Consider the following 19,351-nt stretch of genomic DNA (forward strand, 5'->3'; position numbering starts at 1 on the left):
GTCCGATGAAACGCAGGTTATTGCGTCTTGACCGGTTTTCTGCATCTTCCGCACGGCGGTGAAGCTCGCCGGTTCGGGTCTGCAGCTGGGCCACTTTACTTCTGAGGTCGGCTAGGTCGTTTTCAGTCTGGGAGACTCTAGTTTCAACCTCAGTGATCCGGTTCACTGCGTTTCTGAGGTCCTGTCGGACAAGACCCACGTCTTCTCGCACTTCCCCGATCTTAGTCTCTACCGCAGACTGTGATGATTGAATGGCTTGAAGGATGGCACTCACTCCGTCTGGTGCGGGGCCTCCGCTGGCTGTGTCTCCCTCTCCTCGCTGGCCCGCCGGCGTCGTGAACTGGTGAATCTTTTGCTGGGAGGGTGGGGGTTGTTTGTTCGCCTTGTCTCTCCCCATCACAATATCGGAAACAGGAGTCAGGTAGCTCACTTCTTGCGGTCTTTCAAGTCCAGCCTAGGTCCCCTGCGCGTTTGTAGTTACCACAGTTATAAAGAGGGCGTGGGGAGAGGTGTTCAGGCCCAAGTTGTGGTCTTCTCCACCTTTGGCATCCGGTGGCTCCACGATGGGTCCGGCTCCATCCCGGCCCAGCCGCTAACCGCCATTAGGTATTAAATGGTAAGGGGGGGGTAGGGCATCCTCTTCCCTAACTCCTCTCCCCTCCCCCACCCTGTTGTCACTTCGTGCCGTTACCTTCAGTAGGGCCTCGACCGGCCCCAGGGCTGATCACGCTGCACCCGCGGCGCCATGAAGTCACTCAAGGCCTATGCCCTTCGTTGGGCCGGATCACGGTGTGTTTCTCGGCGCGGCAGCGGTCCGCGGTGGGCCCGTTCAGAACGGGAACCCGGAGAGGGTGGCCCCAAGTCTTTCCGTTCAATTTTGGTTATTCGGACGTGTCAGTATCCTCAGAGAGGCCTCGTCCCATCCCGGTGTCTCCGCCACATTCCGCGGACCCTCAGCACACCTCTGTCATCACTCACGACACCAGGAAGTCCCTCTCCGCAAACGCCCCTCCGCCGCTCCAGCCCCGGCCCGCGGGGTCTCCCCTGGGTGCAGCGCAGCCTCTCAGCTCTCCTCGGCCGATGTCCTCGAGCCGGCGCACGGCCGCAGCGCCACCCACACAGCGCTCTCTCCCCCTAGATGCAGCAGCACTGCTCCTGCATGCCGCGGGGACCACGTTTGGAGCGCAGCCTCAGCTCCCTCCAGGGTTCTTTCCTCACCCCGCCACACCTCCGTTCCAGCTCGACCGCATCGGGAGGGATCGTCGGTTCGGCCCCGACTCAGCCGCGGAAATCAGCCCCGGCCGCCATTTTGTTTCCAGGGACGGATCGGACGGATCGGGCGCGGCTCGGGAACGGGGCCGCTCTCATGAAGTTACTCGCCGCCGGAGATTCCCAGGGGTCCAGGGGTCGCAAGGATCGTCAAGACGACGTCCTCAACTCAGTCAGGCCACTCTAACTACGGGCGGATGACGGAGGGGTCCAGAGCACTCTCAGAGTGCGACCGTCATCTTGACGCCCGAAGCCACGCCCCTGCTCAGTATTTGTTTTATAGAGTTGCCCCAGCACCTGATTGATAGTAAGCTGACTGATCACAGGAAGCTTGCTGAGGACGGACGTCTGGGCAAGCACCAGAGTGTCCAAGAAGATATCTGGGGGGGACACTCACAAAGGTGGTCAGGGTTCCCACCAGAGGAAAGAGGAGGGAGACGAACTTAAAAGTAAGGAGTTCTCAAAAGGTCCCCAAAATAATTCCCAAGGGAATAGTGGTAACCAGTCCCATTCTGATTCTAAAAAGAAAGGGTTTGTGGACCATAGGACAGGGAGGTTTGTGCCACTTTGTGCAGAGTGCTCCAAGTATGGTTACTCTAAGGGCGACTCCAAGTGTCCCAAGAGGGCACAGCCCCCCACTGGAGGGCAGACATCTGGGCTGGCTAGTGTAGCACTCAGCGAGGAGGTAGTCCCAGTCAGCTTTTGGGAACAGATAGAGGTAACCCTAGTGTCCCTGGGGGATGCAGAGATGGTGCCAAAAGCCCACATGCCTGCCAATACTTCCAAGTATAGGCAGTGGGTCACCATCAATGGGCAGTGGGTGGCGGCCCTGTGTGACACAGGAGCCAGCATGACTACTGTCAGGGGTCAGCTGGTGTCAGTAGAGCAGGTACTCCCAAATACATTCCACCAAGTCATAGTCGCCAACAATCGCGAGACCTACCCATCAATAGCTTTGGTTCCATTTGAGTGGGGGGGGGGGGTCTCTGGTATTCTAAAAGTAGCTGTGAGTCCTGCCATGCCTGTAGATTGTTTGTTAGGCATCAACCTTGAGCACACTACTTGGAAGAAAGTAGAGCTAAGGTTTCACTTGAAAATGTTGGGATTGCCTGATTGGGTCTGCATGACCACAAGGTCCATGACTGCCCGGGAGAGGAGTCAAGGGTGTCTGGAGCCTGGAAGAATGGCCCAGGCAGCTGCCAATGAGAGGGGCAAGGGGCGTGGGAAACTGGTCCCAGAAGTTCCCAAGGTGATTGACAGGGCTCCTAAGGAGGAGGCCCCTAAGCCAACTGGTGAGGACACTGCTGCCCTAGCTGCTTTCTGGCTGGCATGTTGAGGGAGGGCCCACCAGGAAAGAATTTGGCAAAACGCAGAAGGAGTGCCACACTCTTGAGGGTTTGAGTCAAGACGCTTCAGCTCATGCAGCAGGTGAAGCCTCTGGTGATCATCTTATATACTGGGAGAATGATTTCCTTTACAGTGAGCATAAGGTACCAGAAGCTGGGGCAGCACATGTGCTGGTGGTCCCCCAGTGTTACCAGAGCTTTCTACTGGGCCTGGCTCATGATATCTCCCTGGCAGGACATTTAGAGCAAGACAAGACCTTTGCCAGGCTTGTCACCCACTTTTATATGCCCCAAATGCGGACAGCCTCAGATGCATTCTATAGGTCCTATTCTACTTGCCAGGCAAGTGGAAAGAAAGGGAAAAGGCTCAAGACGCCCCTGATTCCACTCCCCGTCATTGGCTCCCCCTTTGAAAGGGTGGGCATCAATGTAATTGGTCCACTGGACACCAAAACTGCCCTAGCCAACATGTTTATCCTGGTTTTGGTGGACCATGCCACCCGCTACCCAGAGGCAATCCCTCTAAGGACGGTGACTGCACCGATGGTAACCAGAACTCTGATGGGGATATTTACCCATGTGGGATTCCCGAAGGAGATTGTATCTGACAGAGGCACAAACTTCATGTCTGCATAAATGAAGTCCATGTGGGATGCGTGTGGGGTGACCTCCAAGTTCACCACACCCTATTGTCCTCAATCCAATAGTCTTGTGGAGAGATTCAACAAGACCTTGAAAGGCATGATCAAAGGCCTCCCTGAGGCCATGAGGTGTAAGTGGGACGTCCTCTTACCATGCCTTCTCTTTGCTTAGAGAGAGGTGCCCCTAAAGGGGGTAGGCTTTAGTCCCTTTGAGCTTCTCCAAGGGTACCCTGTCAGAGGACCCTTAAGCAATGTAAAAGATGGGTGGGAGAAAGCTCCCAAGGCACTCCCTCAGGATGTGATTAGCTACACGTTAGCCCTCCCCAACCAGATGCAACCCTTCTGGAAGAAGGCCAAGAGCAACCTCGAGGCCAGTCAAGAGATCATGAAATGCTGGTATGACCAGAAGGCCACCCTGGTGGAGTTTCAGCCTGGAGACAAGGTTTGGGTAATGTAGCCAGTAGAACCTAGAGCTCTCCAGGACCGCTGGACTGGCCCATTTGAAATCAAGGAGTGTAAAGGGGAGGCCACTTACTTAGTGGATCTCCAGTCCCCTAGGAACCCCATAAGGGTGCTCCATGTGAGCCGACTAAAGCCTCATTTTGAGAACACTGAGGTCAGCATGCGCCTGGTGACAGATGAGGGTGTGGAAGAGGAGAGTGAACCTCTCTCTGTATTCCTCTCTGCCAAGTAAGGTGATGGGTCAGTGGAGGGTGTCAATCTCTCTGACTCCCTGACCCTGGACCAGCAAGGGGACTGCTACCAGTTGCTGGAGCAGTACTTCTCCTGTTTTCCCTCACCCCTGGACTCACACACTTGTGTGTCTATGATATTGACATGGGAGACAGTCCCCCTGTAAAGAATACAATTTACAGATTGTCAGACAGAGTGAAGGCCAGAATCAAGCAGGATGTTGCCAAGACGCTAGCTCTTGGGGTGATTGAGAAGTACAGCAGTCCGTGGTCCAGCTCTGTGGTGCTGGATCCCAAGGCTGGCCCCCCCGGTGCTAAGCCAGAACTTAGGTTTTGTGTGGACTACCGGGGTCTCAATTCTGTCATAAAGACAGACGCTCACCCCATCCCCCGAGCTGATGAGCTCATAGACTGGCTAGGCGCTGCCAAATTCCTCAGCACCTTTGATCTCACATCAGGGTACTGGCAGATCTTCTTGTCTTGACTGAGGGGGCTAAAGAGAGATCTGCTTTTTCTACTCCTGAGAGACATTACCAGTTTAGAGTAATTCCCTTTGAATTGTAAAATGCCTGCTACCTTTCAAAGGTTGGTTAACGGGGTCCTAGCTTGCAAGGATGCGTTCTGCGCAGCCTACTTAGACAACATTGCCATCTACAGTTCCAGCTGGGAGGAACACCTGCTCCACCTCCAAGAGGTGCTCCAGACCCTGCAACAGGCAGGCCTGACAATCAAGGCCAGTAAGTGCCAGAATGGGCAGGGTTCCATGGTGTACTTGGAACACCTAGTAGGTGGTGGCAAGGTGCAGCCCCTCCAGGCCAAGATTGTGACAGTCAAGGCCTGGCACCACCTAGAACCCAGGCAGAGGTGAAAGCCTTCTTGGGTATCACTGGGTACTACTGCAGATTTGTTAAGGGCTATGGCACCATAGTGGCCCCCTTAACAAAACTCACATCTAAGAAACAACCTAGGTTGGTGAATTGGACAGAGGCTTATCAGAAAGCCTTTGATTCCTGGAAGGAAGCCATGTGCACAGCACCCGTGCTCAGGGCCCCTGACTACTCAAAGGAGTTCATCATGCAGACAGACGCTTCAGAGCATGGAATAGGGGCGGTTCTAGCACAGCTGAATGAGGAGGGCCTAGACCAACCAGTAGTCTTTATTAGCAGAAGACTATTACCACGGGAACAGAGGTGGAGTGCCATAGAAAGAGAAGCATTTGCTGTGGTCTGGGCACTAGAGAAGCTGAGACCCTACCTGTTTGGGACTCACTTCTGGGATCAGACAGACGACAGACACCTCAGATGGCTCATGCAGATGAGGGGTGAAAATCCTAAACTCTTGAGGTGGTACATTTTTCTACAGCGGATGGACTTTATGGTGGAGCATCGCCCAGGGACTAGCCACGCAATTGCTGATGGTCTCTCTAGCTACTTCCACCTTAGCGATGAGAACTCCCAAGGGTTTGGGTAGCTCTCCCCACTTTCAGCTGGGGGGGGAGGGAACACATGTTAGACCTGACAGCCTTAGGGTGGTAATCCTCCAACTTTTTGCCTGCCTCCCTCCACTTTTATGACACTGTTTTTGCTGGTTTTAGGACCGTGCACTTTAACACTGCTAACCAGTGCTAAAGTGCATATGCTCTCTCCCTTAAACATGGTAACATTGGTTCAGACCCAATTGGTATATTTGATTTACTTGTAAGTCCATAGTAAAGTGCACTACGTGTGCCCAGGGCCTGTAAATTGAATGCTACTAGTGGGTCTGTAGCACTGGTTGTGCCACCCACATAAGTAGCCCCTTAACCAAGTCTAAGGCCTGCCATTGCAAGGCCTGTGTGTGCAGTTTCCCTGCCACTTCGACTTGGCATTTAAAAGTACTTGCCAAACCTTAAACTCCCCTTTTCCTACATATAAGTCACCCCTAAGTTAGGCCCTAGGTAACCCATATGGCAGGGTGCTAAGTAGGTAAAGGCAGGACATGTACATGTACATGTGTGTTCTATATGTCCTGGTAGGGCAAATCTCACAACTTCGTTTCCCACTACTGAGGCCTGCTTCTTTCACAGGATAGCATTAGACTTACCCTCATATACTTTTTGAGGGGGTACGTTCTGATCAGAAAGGGGTAACAAGGTCATACTTAGTATGGCAAGAATGGTAATAGAAAAGCCTGCTGATTGGTGAGGTTGGATTTTATGTTACTATTTTAGAAATGCCACTTTTAGAAAGTGAGCATTTCTCTGCACTTGAAATCCATCTGTGCCTTACAGCCTGTCTCCAATCCACGTCTGGGCTGGGCTGGTTGACAGCTCCCTTGTGCATTTCACCTAGACAACCACAAACACAGGATACTCAGTCACACCTGCACTCATCGCAAAAAGAATGGGTCTTCCTGGGCTTGGAGAGTGGTGGGCCTGACACTTACATTTCAAAGGCTAATGGCCTGCCCTCACACAATGGACTGCCATTACCCCCTACTGGGACCCTGTCAGACAGACCTGTACTGAAAGGGGACCTTGTGCACTTCAAAACCACTCTTTGAAATCTCCCCCATTTCAAAGGCATTTTTGGGTATATAAACTGGGTCTCTGACCCCACCAATTCAGACACTTCTGGACCTGAACCTGCAACCTGTCAAGAGGAACTGCCTGGCTGGCCAAAAGACTCATCTAGACTGCTTTGCTGAGAAGGATTGCTGCCCTGCTATTGCCCTACTGCCCTCTGACTTTGCTGAGAAGTTGAGAAGTGCTCTCCAGGAGTAGGATTGATCTTGCCTCCTATTATTCAAAGTCTCCCGGCCAAAAAGACTTCATCTCTTCAAGGAAGTCCTTGTGCGCTGAAAATCAATGCACAGGCTGTCAGAAACGATGCACAGCCTGCCTTGCGGAAAGAAAATTGCAGCACAGCCGAAACGAAATGACACAGCCCGACTTCCCGAGTGAAGAATCGACGCAGTGCCTACAGTGTGACAGAAAATTAGAAGCCTCACCTACCGGATCGACACAATGCCTGTGACTTTGTCCTGCATGCCCAGGATTTCCACACATTGTCCCCGGGAGTCAAAAAGATCCCTGCAACACAGTGAGAAACCAAGCCTTCGCACTGGAAATCGACGCAAAGCCCTTGGCAGCGTGGAAAGAAATGACGCAACATCTGTGCCGTGCCAAAAATTCCGAAGCACATCCTATTTTTCCACACATCTCCTCCTCTGCAGTCTCCATGTGTGTTATTTTTTACGCAAACCAGGTACTTTGTGAAAATAAGAGACAACTGTTGATTCCTAAGATTTAAGAGTCTTTTAAGTCTTGCAAAAGTGATATCTCAATTTGTGCTTATTGAATCTTTATCGTTTTGACCTTAATTTAACCAGCTAAATATCCTATATGTTACTAAACCTATGTGGTTCCTTTTTGTGGTGTTTTCACTGTGTTATTGTATGATTTATTACACAAATACTTTACACGTTGGCTTCTAAGTTAAGCCTGACTGCTCAGTGACAAGCTACCAGAGGGTGGGCACAGGATAATTTGGATTGTGTGCGACTTACCTTGACTACGATTGTGGTCCCTGCTTGAAAGGTGTATTCCTCTGCCACATAGGGACCCCATTTCTAACAGTGGGCTTCTTTGAAAACAGAGAAGAACCTCTGCTTTGTGCTATCCTGTTGAGCAGGATGGAATCTAGGTTTGATGGAGAAACTGCAACACTTGAGACATTGAAAGCCCACTATGCCTTTGAATGGGTGATTGATTGCTTATCCGTGCCCCCGGGGCCCACTTCAAGCTCCTGCGTGGGACTTGCTAACTCTGACTTTAGGGTCAATTTAGGGTCTTGCGCGAAACACTCGGCAGTGGTTGCTCTCGCGCTCCATGGCGGCTGAGCCTTTGCCTGTGTTGCTTTTTTCATCTGGAGAGCACCTTCCTTATATATATATCAGGGGTCTGGGACATTCTTTCTTTGTTGGGTCCTTGGTGGCTTCTAATTTCTTGTCTTTTGGAGTGCAAAGGTTTCTCCTTATAGCACTTTGGTGATTTATGAGGTCTTTGATTGGCCTGAAAGGGGGTCCGTGTGGAATTTCGTGTCCGCATTTCTTAGAGTAAGTCCAGGTCTGGGTCTGAGGCTGGGTTTGAATACAATAATCAATACTGCCATGGATATCCCCTTATTGAACCCACCGGAGTTAAAGCTGGCTTTCCGGCAGTTCAGGCTTTTCATTTAGCCTCTATTAGCTGATATGGAATGAACTTGATGGAACTCCTCCTCCGCACCGCTCTCCGTCTTGTCCAGGGCAAAGGTGCAGAATGTGGAGCTTCTTTGCCTTTCCCTTTGGTCTGGCCTGTGGCCGGTCAAATTACCTTGAAGATTGAATGTGTAAAATATTTATGGAATGTCTCAATTCTAGATCTGCAGCCTGAACTGCTATTGATGGAGGCAATGCAGATCACGGTGTGAAGTGAGGTGTGCAAGAGTCCATGGGCGGCAGACAGCATGCAGCAACCAGAGATACCAAAGGGTGGTGATAGCAGTGAGGTCTCTAGCGTTTACATTTTTTATGCTTAGCGCTGCCACTTGCTATTTCAAATAAAGAGGAACAGCAAAACAACAACAACTGCCATGCACTGAAACATCAATGAAAAATGAAAGGACAGCATGCCATGGACGATGGATGACTTTTGACTTCTATTACTGCATAAAGCCCTCATCTAAACTCTCCCATATACCCATTTTAAAACTAAGGCTCTCAGCAACCAGTCATAAAGCAAAATGATATATCTTTCCTTAGTATATTAGATGCATGTGGAAAGGCACTTATTTGAAGAATTAGACAAGGCGGTATAGACTACATTGATTTGGACAATGAAGTACATGATATGAACTTATTACTGACATACTGACAATGTAGGAGAGAAGCCATGTTGTCCCTTGGTTACGTACTCTGAAGGATAATCAATCTCAGTGTACTTTAGGAAATGTTTGGACCACAGAAAGTCAGGTGAATAAGGGCTTAAAATGTGCCTTAATTAATTGAGCTCTTTGAAATAGGAAAGACAGATCATTCCCAATTTCAGAAGTGAAGCAGCAGAGGGCATTACGTGTAACACGCTTGGGACGTTTTAAAACTTTACAGCATAAACTGTGATCTATGTAAATGAGAATTGAACTAGCTGATAATAGTAAACTGGTGCCAAAGAATGGCTGAACAACATCAAAATGTACACCAGTGCTCCCACCTCAAAATGCTCACAATTTGTAATTATCAGCAAAACATCTCGCAAGTGCCCCTGTGCTTAAAGATACCCTGAAACAATTGTTAGGCAATATGTTTAGTGTAGGTCAGAATTAACTCTGAAACTAAAATAACGAGGGGTCCTTTGCCAGACTGGAAGGTGCTTTACCAGGACGGGGTGCTTCAGGGTGCGTATAGGTAAAGGTAGGTGAAGGTTGTTAGGAGTATGTACAAGAGAGCTGCACAGTAACTTCTCTACTCCTTTTAAATGAAAATAATACACGCAAAAGGCATGCCCCAAAATGGCTTGCGTTAAAGTGTGCTGGACTGTATTTTTGACTTGGGTTAGCATAGGCTTATTTTTTGTTATGGCACTGACTGTTGTTAGACGGCTGTAAACTATGATATTACCATCTCACAAAAACTGGTTTAAAGATCTGAGGTGTGGGAATGTTTGCATACATCTATTACCATGAGCTACTGCGCCCAAAGATATCTGGAATTCATTTCAAATGCATCAGCTTCGGTTAGTTGACTCTTGCAGTCTGACATAATTTTGTTCCCCTTCTGTGACCCAATGTTTCAGAATTTTAAGAGCCCTACCCCCTGCAGGCAAGTATATTGATAGGCTGTGGGGTAATAATTGAACAGAAGCTAAGTTACGTATTGCATAATAATGACGGTATTTATCTCAACAATATAATATGATACTGTATTGACTCATTCCTTTTCTTTGTTTTATGGTGACAATAACAAAGCAAAATAACAGAAAAAGCCTAATCTTACCTGTGGCATATCCTTGAGGGCTGAGCTGGCTTCTTCTGGTGCTGGATGCAATGTTACATCAATGTCCTCTTCTGGCTCCTCTTCCTGCAGAGGTTTGAGGAGCTCCATGATTGAGATATGCATGCCCATCAGCACATCTTCTCTCCTCTTGCTGAGTTTGGTTATTTGGTCTGTCAGATCATCACTCTTTGCCTATGGAAGGCAACACATAATTGATTTCTCTTTATTTTGTGTCCATGTAAAGCCGTACATTTGTTTGAATAAGAAACTATACAGTTGTAGTTCCGTCATGGTTTAAACGTTTGTAAGCCATAGGGCCGTACATTTTGGAATTTACAAATGATTTTCTGAAATGAGTAAGACTTAACCTTTCACGAACAACACATTTAATAAACAAGAAATAGTCTATTTGGAATAAATCCACAATGTCAAAAAGCACAAGAAAAATTTACTTTACAAAAATTAGAGATACCTGTATTCTTTTTAATCTGGTTTTCAAGTAAATATAGTCCGCAAATGAAAAGTGCAAACTGTAATTTTGAATGCAAAATGACCAAAGCGGTCTCTATACTTTCCATCAATTTTGAACACACAGCATAATTGTATTCGTGACAATGCCAATGTTAGTTTGTGAAGAAGGCATGTCACTTTTCACACAATCTATTTCTATGAGCTAAATTAAAACACAAAATTCACAAAATAAAACAGAACCTATTTATTTGTAGCATGAGAGAAAAGTTGAAAACAGTGCCAATGCTGGGGAAAGTATTTGTCTTTCAAAGATTACAACCATATATCATAGGATTCCAAACATTTCTAACACGTATCCTTTGCAAATCTCATGGTATTCCATTTATTATGACTGGTGGAGTTCACCAAGACAATATGGCCACACCCGCAAAGGAAATATGATCTTGACACCCATCTATTATAGACATCCTACCTCAATAATATTGCCCATAATGAGAAACGTGCTCAAAATGAAACAGAAATGTTAACGATTCTTACTGGTTGTATCTGCCAGATATTTCTGAAAGAAAGGCAATTTTAATTCTTGTCTCTAAATCAACTTTTCACTTCTGATTGCTTTGGTTGCAGTGGGACTAAGGATAATGCTACTCCACCCGGTAGAAGGGTGATTCGCCTCAGTTTTGTATTTACTGCTCACAAAGACAGCTCTTGAGTTAAGGCGAGTTAATGGCTGCCTCAATATCAGTGGTGAGGCTACTGTCAATTCAGGAAATGTAAGTAGCAGACAACAAAAAGGTATCAGATGTGTGGAGGTCAACCTTGGTATCAACAATTCACTTGGGGTTTTCATAACAGTGTATTTATTATGGAGTACCTATGACGTACCTATGATGTGCTTCCCATGTAGGCAAACTAAGTTAAGTTGCCTACGCAAACCTGCAACAATTCAGTATCTATTTCACAGTGGGACCTCTCACCTTTTGCTAAGAACCCGTGTTTGTAATTTATGAATTTTTATTAAATATTTAATGAAGTTTCTCTAAAATAAACATATTACGGTGACAATGATAGGAAAGCAACACCTTAAAGCTTATATTTCGCTTCTACTAAACTTTGGTAACTATTACTTGCATTGAAAAGGTCTGATGCAATCACGCCATAAAAAAGATGTCACAGACGTCAGAAATGATTTGGCCTTTTGCTTCTCTCCAGATATATTTACTTTCTCTTTCAGTCAATTTAATCTTTGTTCGGTTATTGCCTGAGGCCTCTCTGTGTGCCTTTGTGACAGCATCTTTCTTTTTCCTAAACTCAATGAAACCAAGGGGCATATTTATACTCTGTTTGCACCAAATTAGTGTCATTTTTTTTAACTCTAATTTGGTGCAAAACTAACTCCATATTTATACTTTGGTGCTAGACCCCTCTAGCACCAAATTTATGGAGTTAAAGTCATTTTTTGAAAGTGGAGTCCTACTTTGCCTTAATGAGATGCAAGGTAGGCGTTCCCGTGCAAAAAATGACTCTATGGCCTTAACACCATATTTAGGGGCATATTTATACTCTGCAGCGTATTTATACTCTGTTTGCACCGAATTAGTGTCATTTTTTTTTACTCTAATTCGGTGCAAAACTAACTCCATATTTATACTTTGGTGCTAGACCCATCTAGCACCAAGGCCCTGATTTAAACTTTTTTTGCACCGCATTAACGTCATTTTATGACACAAAAGTGGCGCAAACTTACAAAATATTGGCCCTTATTTATACTTTTTGCTGCAAAACTCCACTAACTCAGTTTTGCACCAAAAAGTTGAGCACCGGCTTGCACCATTTCTGTGCACCAGCCGGGCACCATATTTATGGAATGGTGCAAGCCGGTGCAAAGGGTAGGCTAGAGTTTAAAAAAATGACTTTAGTGGGGTGGGGCTGGCAGTATAGAAGAACAGGGTTTAGCACCAAAAAATGGCTTTAGGCAGGTTAGAGTAAAAATAAATGACTCTAACCAGATTAGCGTCATTTTATGGTGCTAAACCTACCATGCCACATGACTCCTGCTTTAGGAAAGGCAGGAGTCATGCCCACCACCCCAGTGGCCAGCACAGAGGACAGGGGTCCCCTGGGCATGGACATTGCACCCGGTGCCATATATGGGGGCCCATTTCAGGGCCCCCTATGGCACTTTCAAAAATAAAATGCACTTACCTGTACTTACCTGGGATGGGGTCCCCCATCCTCGCAGTCCCTCTAGTGTGGGTGGGGGTGCCCCTAGGGCCTAGGGAGGGCACCTCTGGGCTTATTCCATGGTGTTCCACCATGGAAATAGGGCCACAGGTCCCCTAAGACCTGCCCTGACCCAGGTCTTAAAAAATGGGGCAAAGCAAGCTTTGCCCCATTTTTTTACCCTTCCTCCCTCCCTTGCACCATTTTTACATGGGAGTATAAATATGGTGTTAAGGCCATAGAGTCATTTTTTTGCACGGGAACGCCTACCTTGCATCTCATTAAGGCAAGGTAGGTTTCCACTTCCAAAAAATGACTTTAACTCCATTAATTTGGTGCTAGACGGGTCTAGCACCAAAGTATAAATATGGAGTTAGTTTTGCACTGAATTAGAGTTAAAAAAAAATGACGCTAATTCATTGCAAACAGAGTATAAATACGCCACTTAGCGTCAAAAAATGATGCTAATCTGGTCAGAATCATTTATTTTGACTCAAAACTGCCTAACGTATTTTTTTTTTTAAGCTAGCCTACCCTTTGCACCGGCTTGCACCATTCCATAAATATGGTGCCCAGCTGGTGCTAAAAAATGGTGCAAGCCGGTGCAAAACTTTTTGGGGCAAAACTGCCTTAGTGCAGTTTTGCACCAAAAAGTATAAATAAGGCCCCAAGTGTTTTTGTCTGTGCTGTTCAGTGCTCACAAAATCCTCTCTATACATCATCTCCGTATCCACATTTCCGTTTTTTAAAATAATTTAGTGCAGAGGTTCTTGTTACCTCCATCTGACTTAAGTCTTTTATCAGATTGCATACACACAAATGCATGCATGCATTGTGTGTGTTTGTGTGCGTGTCCGTGTGTCTTCGTGATCGCATGCATAAGTATGTATGAGCGCACAAAACATAACTGAGATGCACAGGTTAAACCTAGAAACTCATGGGTCTTCAGGTCCCTTGAACAAATAATTATACTGTAATTGTAATTTACCATAAAGGAATATCAGCCCACACAACACAGACAAAACAAGGTACCTGCGCAGAGCCAGTAATTGCTGAAGCCATTTCATGTTCTGGTTGGTTGGCTGAACCTATGGGCATTTCGACAGCAACATTCTTTGAGACCTGCTTCAACTTTTCAATTTCCTGATCAAGGTCAGACATTTCTTTTACTATTGGCTGAAAAGAGAACATATCACTAATCAACACTTTTGCATCTTTAACAACAGGAGGAAAACAGATGACGTTTAGACTGAGCTCACTGCTTTCCTTTGTTAATTGAGCTTTGTGTCTTAAGCAATTAAGCCCAGGCAATACTATGTGAGGAACACATCCTACATAAAAGATAGAGTTACTTATATTAAATTATGTATGTGCTTTACAGTGTAATGGTGCCTAACAAATAGAAAATACCGTAGCCTCCCTTTCAGTGACTGCAGACCAGAGCACAGAAACAACACCAGGTTTAAAAATGGCCAGTAGTCATTGACACTGCAAGCATGACTATAATTCTCAGGTTGGATCTGAGTTCAATCGGCCTCCTCTTCCACTCCTCATTCCAGTCATGACAAATTGACTTAATGGCTAGAAGGAGGAGCAGTGGATTCAGGGTAATCGAATTGTCCTTAAGTAATTGAAACATTGCCTTCTCGTTCCAGTCATGATTTCACATATTTATGACTAAAACAAGGAAGAACAGCTAGAATAATTGAATTATTGTTCAGTAAGTGAAACATACCTCTAGTAATTCGTTTTTCCGATTGGTCACTTTTTCTAACTCTTCGATGACTTTCAATAATTTCGTGGTTCGTTTGTACACAGACAGCGGCTGCACTCCTGCCTCAGGCAGAACCAAGATGTGTTTGCAGCTTTCGATCTCTGCAATTGTGTTTTTCATGGCCCTGAGGTGGTCAAGGATCACCTGAGAGAAAAAAAGGAAATGCGCTGAGGGTTGGATGGGGTGGGAAGAACTCCAATTACCACGCGTACGTGACACTGTCTTAGAAACCACAAGAGACCCTTTCATAAAAAAAACTTATAACTGTCACAGATACATTTAAGTGTCCAATATTTCATGTATTTAAAGTTGCCAGGTGACTCCATATTATGGAGGCACCCTATTCCAACCCTGTCTTTTGTTTCACAACTGTATACCTGTCGGTTCACATAAAGTGAACTATAATTCCCAAAATGAATTGAGTTGTTAAATGAAAGCACAGGAGTTTAAAATTACGTCCCTCGTGACATGGATTCAAATGATACATGTACCTACATTTACATAGCGAACTGCATATGTGTGTAATTATAAAACAAATGTTATTTAAATCATGTTACAAAATGTGCTGATAAATTATTAATACGTTATGGTGCACTGGTATTTTTTACACAAATGTGGCAGGTGGGAAGGCTAATGCAAAGGTCATTTTCTGCCTTTCTAAAAATTTTCAAGTTCCCCTTGGGAAAGTACAAGAAGTGCTCTTAGACTCATGGCTGCATTGCCAATTTAAAGCCCTTGTCATCTAATGTTTATTTATTTCTACAGCACGCGCATCCCAAAGAGCTTCCTGGTGCTAAAGAAACATGAACCCTACAAGGAAACCAATGATTTAGTGTGTACTGTGAGAAATTGGGTTGTTAGTTCACTGGGGTGTGAGTCCTGCTCCAGAAGCAACCACAATCCTTGTCAGGGTGAGGCACAAGCCAACCCCATGCTCAACCTTCTTGTAGCTTGGCACAGAACAGTCAGGCTTAACTTACATAAAATATGTAAAATATTTGTACAACGCAACAACAATAAAGTGAAAAGATACCTCACAAAAAGGATAACTGTAGGAAGTTCACTCTGTATGTACTATTTAAAAGTAAGAAATAGCATGCACAGAGTCCAAGGGTTCCCCTTAGAGGTAAGATAGTGGCAAAAAGAGATAATTCCAATGCTCTATTTTGTGGCAGTGTGGTCGAGCAGTAGGCTTATCAGAGGGTAGTTTTAAGCATTTGTTGTACAGGCAATAAATGAGGAACACACACTCAAAGACAATTACAGGCCACTAGGTTTTTATATAGAAAAATATATTTTCTTAGTTTATTTTAAGAACCACAGGTTCAAGATTTACAAATAATACTTTAAATGAAAGGTATTTCACTAAGGTATCTTAGGAAATTTGAATCATCACAATAGCATGTACAGTTTTGACAAAAATGGCAATAAGCTATTTTAAAATTGGACACTGTGCAAAATTCAACAGTTCCTCGGGGAGATAAGTATTTGTTAGTTTCACAGGTAAGTAAAGCACTTACAGGGTTCAAAGTTGGGTCCAAGGTAGCCCACCGTTGGGGGTTCAAGGCAACCCCAAAGTTACCACACCAGCAGCTCAGGGCCGGTCAGATGCAGAGGTCAAAGTGGTGCCCAAAACACATAGGCTTCAATGGAAATAGGGGTGCCCCGGTTCCAGTCTGCCAGCAGGTAAGTACCTACGACTTCGGAGTGCAGACCAGAGGGGTTTTGTAGAGCACTGGGGGGGACACAAGAAGGTACAGAAAGTACACCCTCAGAGGCACAGGGGCGGCAGGGTGCAGTGTGTAAACAGGCGCCGGGTTTGCAATAGGTTTCAATCAGAGACCCACGGGTCTCTTCAGCGATGCAGGCAAGGGGGGGGGCTTCTCGGGGTAGCCACCACCTGGGCTAGGAAGAGGGCCACCTGGGGGTCGCTCGTGCACTGGAATTCGGATCCTTCACGTCCTGGGGGCTTCGGGTGCAGTGTCTTTACCAGGCGTCGGGTTCCTAGAAGCAGGCAGTCGCGGTCAGGGGGAGCCTCTGGATTCCCTCTGCAGGCGTCGCTGTGGGGGTTTAGGTGGGTCAACTCTGGCTACTCACGGGGTCCCAGTCACCGGGGAGTCCTCCCTGTAGTGTTGGTTTTCTGCAGGTCGAGCCAGGGGCATCGGGTGCAGAGTGGAAAGTCTCACGCTTCTGGCGGGAAATGTGTGGTCTTTAAAAGTTGCTTCTTTGTTGCAAAGTTGCAGTTTCTTTGGAACAGGGCTGCTGTCCTCGGGAGTTCTTGGTCCTTTTAGATGCAGGGTAGTCCTCTGAGGCTTCATAGGTCACTGGACCCTGGGGGATGCGTCGCTGTTGCAGTTTTTCTTGAAGTGGGGAGAAGGGCCGGTAGTGCTGGGGCCAAAGCAGTTGGTGTCTCCGTCTTCTCTGCAGGGCTTCAGGTCAGCAGTCCTTCTTCGTCTTCCGGTTGCAGGAATCTGTCTTCCTCGGTTCTGGGAGCCCCTAAATACTGAATTTAGGGGTGTGTTTAGGTCTGGGAGGGCAGTAGCCAATGGCTTCTGTCCTTGAGGGTGGCTACACCCTCCTGGTGCCTCCTCCCTGAGGGGAGGGGGGCACATCCCTATTCCTATTGGGGGAATCCTTCAAAACCAAGATGGAGGATTTCTAAAGGCAGGGGTCACCTCAGCTCAGGACACCTTAGGGGCTGTCCTGACTGGGGGGTGACTCCTCCTTGTTTTCTCATTATCTCCCCTGGACTTGGCGCCAAAAGTGGGGGCTGTGTCCAGGGGGCGGGCATCTCCACTAGCTGGAGTGCCCTGGGGCATTGTAACACGAAGCCTGAGCCTTTGAGGCTCACTGCTAGGTGTTACAGTTCCTGCAGGGGGGAGGTGTGAAGCACCTCCACTCAGAGCAGGCTTTTGTTTCTGTCCTCAGAGAGCACAAATGCCCTAATCACATGGGGTCAGAAACTCGTCTCTCAGCAGCAGGATGGCACTGGCCAGTCAGTCCTGCACTGAACAATTGGGTAAAATACAGGGGGCATCTCTAAGATGCCCTCTGTGTGCATTTGTTAATAAATCCAACACTGGCATCAGTGTGGGTTTAATATTCTGAGAAGTTTGATACCAAACTTCCCAGTATTCAGTGTAGCCATTATGGAGCTGTGGAGTTCGTTTTTGACAACCTCCCAGACCATATACTTAATATGGCCACAACTGTACTTACAATGTCTAAGAATAGACTTAGACACTGTAGGGGCATATTGCTCATGCAGCTATGCCCTCACCTGTGGTATAGTGCACCCTGCCTTAGGGCTGTAAGTCCTGCTAGAGGGGTGACTTACGTATGCCTCAGGCAGTATTTTGTGTGCATGGCATCCTGAGGGGGATGCCATGTCGACTTTGCCTTTTTCTCCCCACCAACACACACAATCTGCAATGGCAGTGTGCATGGGTTAGGTGAGGGGTCCCTTAGGGTGGCACAACATATGCTGCAGCCCTTAGGGACCTTCCCGGGCCACAGGGCCCTTGGTACCAATGGTACCTTTTACAAGGGACTTATCTGTGTGCCAGGGGTGTGCCAATTGTGGGAACAATGGTACATTTTAGGTGAGAGAACACTGGTGCTGGGGCCTGGTTAGCAGGGTCCCAGCACACTTCTCAGTCAAGTCAGCATCAGTATCAGGCAAACAGGGAGCCATTTCCTTACAATACCACACCAAGTTAGAAAAATATAACTTACCTTAATAAATTAAACAAGACAAAACAACAAAAATCCAATTAGTATAACCAGAGATATTCTCTTTTAAAGATTTAAGTGAAAATAGCGCTAAAAAGCCCAAAGCGACAACTCTGGATATCTGGTTGTGCCAGACTGGAACATAGTCACAAGTTCAGGCTGACCACGATGGACTGCAGGTCAGCTACAGAAAGCGAGTTAAGCCCAACGAACAAAGTACCTTGAATCCTGGTTTGCGGAGTGTTTCAAGGCTGCTGTCATCAAGAGATGCAAGGGCCTGTGCCAAGAATGAGCTACATAGTGGCGGTTTCAAAGGTGAAGCAAGCTGGGGCAGTGATGTGGATCTTTGCAATGGGTCCAATCCATGCAGCAGCAAAGATGCATCAGTTCTGCTCCGGGCTGTGCCACGCAGCAGAGAAGATGGGTCAGCCCCACTAAATCCACAGAGGTTGGCATAGCACCTTAAGGCCACTTCCAAGAGCCCAGGCGTAGGGTGGCACCACTTGGCAGGTGTTAGTAATGGGGTCTCTAGTTGGCAGAGGTAGTCACCTTTGTCCATATAGGGACCACAATCCTAGTCAGGGTAAATCACACATAATCCAAATTATCCTGTGCCCACCCTGTGAAAGCTTGGCACTGAGCAGTCAGGCTTAACTTAGAAGGTAATGTGCAAAGTATTGGCTGTGCATAAAATTTTCGGTCGCAAGGCAGGCACTGCATCAAACTTCATTTAGGAAGTCAGGCTGCACCATTACGGTTCGGCTGTGCGGCGATTTTCTTGTTGCAAGGCAGGCTGTGTGTCGTTTCCAGCAAGCTGTGCATGAATTTTCGGCACATAAGGAGTACCTTGAAGAGATTAAGGGGGTCATTCTGACCTGGCGGTCCACTGCCAACAGGCTGGCGGTGCTTCCGGGGGCATTCTGACCGCGGCGGTAAAGCCGCGGTCAGAAAAGGGAAGCCGGCGGTTTCCCGCCAGCTTCCCGCTGCCCCAGGGAATCCTCCACTGCGGCGCTGCAAGCAGCGCTGCCATGGGGATTCCGACTCCCTTCCCGCCATCCTGTTTCGCGACGGGTGCAACTGCACCCGTCGCACACCAGCAACTCCGCCGGCTCCATTCGGAGCCGGCATCCTCGTTGCTGGGGCTTTCCCACTGGGCGGGCGGGCGGCCTTTTGGCGGTTGCCCGCCAGCCC

General features: G+C 47.1%; 1 protein-coding gene across 9 annotated transcripts in view; it reads right to left on the reverse strand.

Annotated features, from left to right (window-relative positions):
• SYNE2 (spectrin repeat containing nuclear envelope protein 2) overlaps positions 1-19,351 on the reverse strand; it is a 1,823,309-nt gene that overhangs the window by 629,591 nt on the left and 1,174,367 nt on the right. For all 9 annotated transcript variants that reach the window (XM_069207355.1, XM_069207357.1, XM_069207362.1 and 6 more), the window contains 3 exons: positions 14,390-14,572; positions 13,687-13,830; positions 9,961-10,152 (listed from right to left, as the gene is read on the reverse strand). In XM_069207355.1, the coding sequence (XP_069063456.1) occupies positions 9,961-10,152; positions 13,687-13,830; positions 14,390-14,572 (519 nt within the window). The remainder of the gene's footprint in view (positions 1-9,960; positions 10,153-13,686; positions 13,831-14,389; positions 14,573-19,351) is intronic.

This window comes from Pleurodeles waltl, chromosome 9, assembly GCF_031143425.1.
Source record: "Pleurodeles waltl isolate 20211129_DDA chromosome 9, aPleWal1.hap1.20221129, whole genome shotgun sequence".
In the NCBI taxonomy this organism is placed as follows: domain Eukaryota; kingdom Metazoa; phylum Chordata; class Amphibia; order Caudata; family Salamandridae; genus Pleurodeles; species Pleurodeles waltl.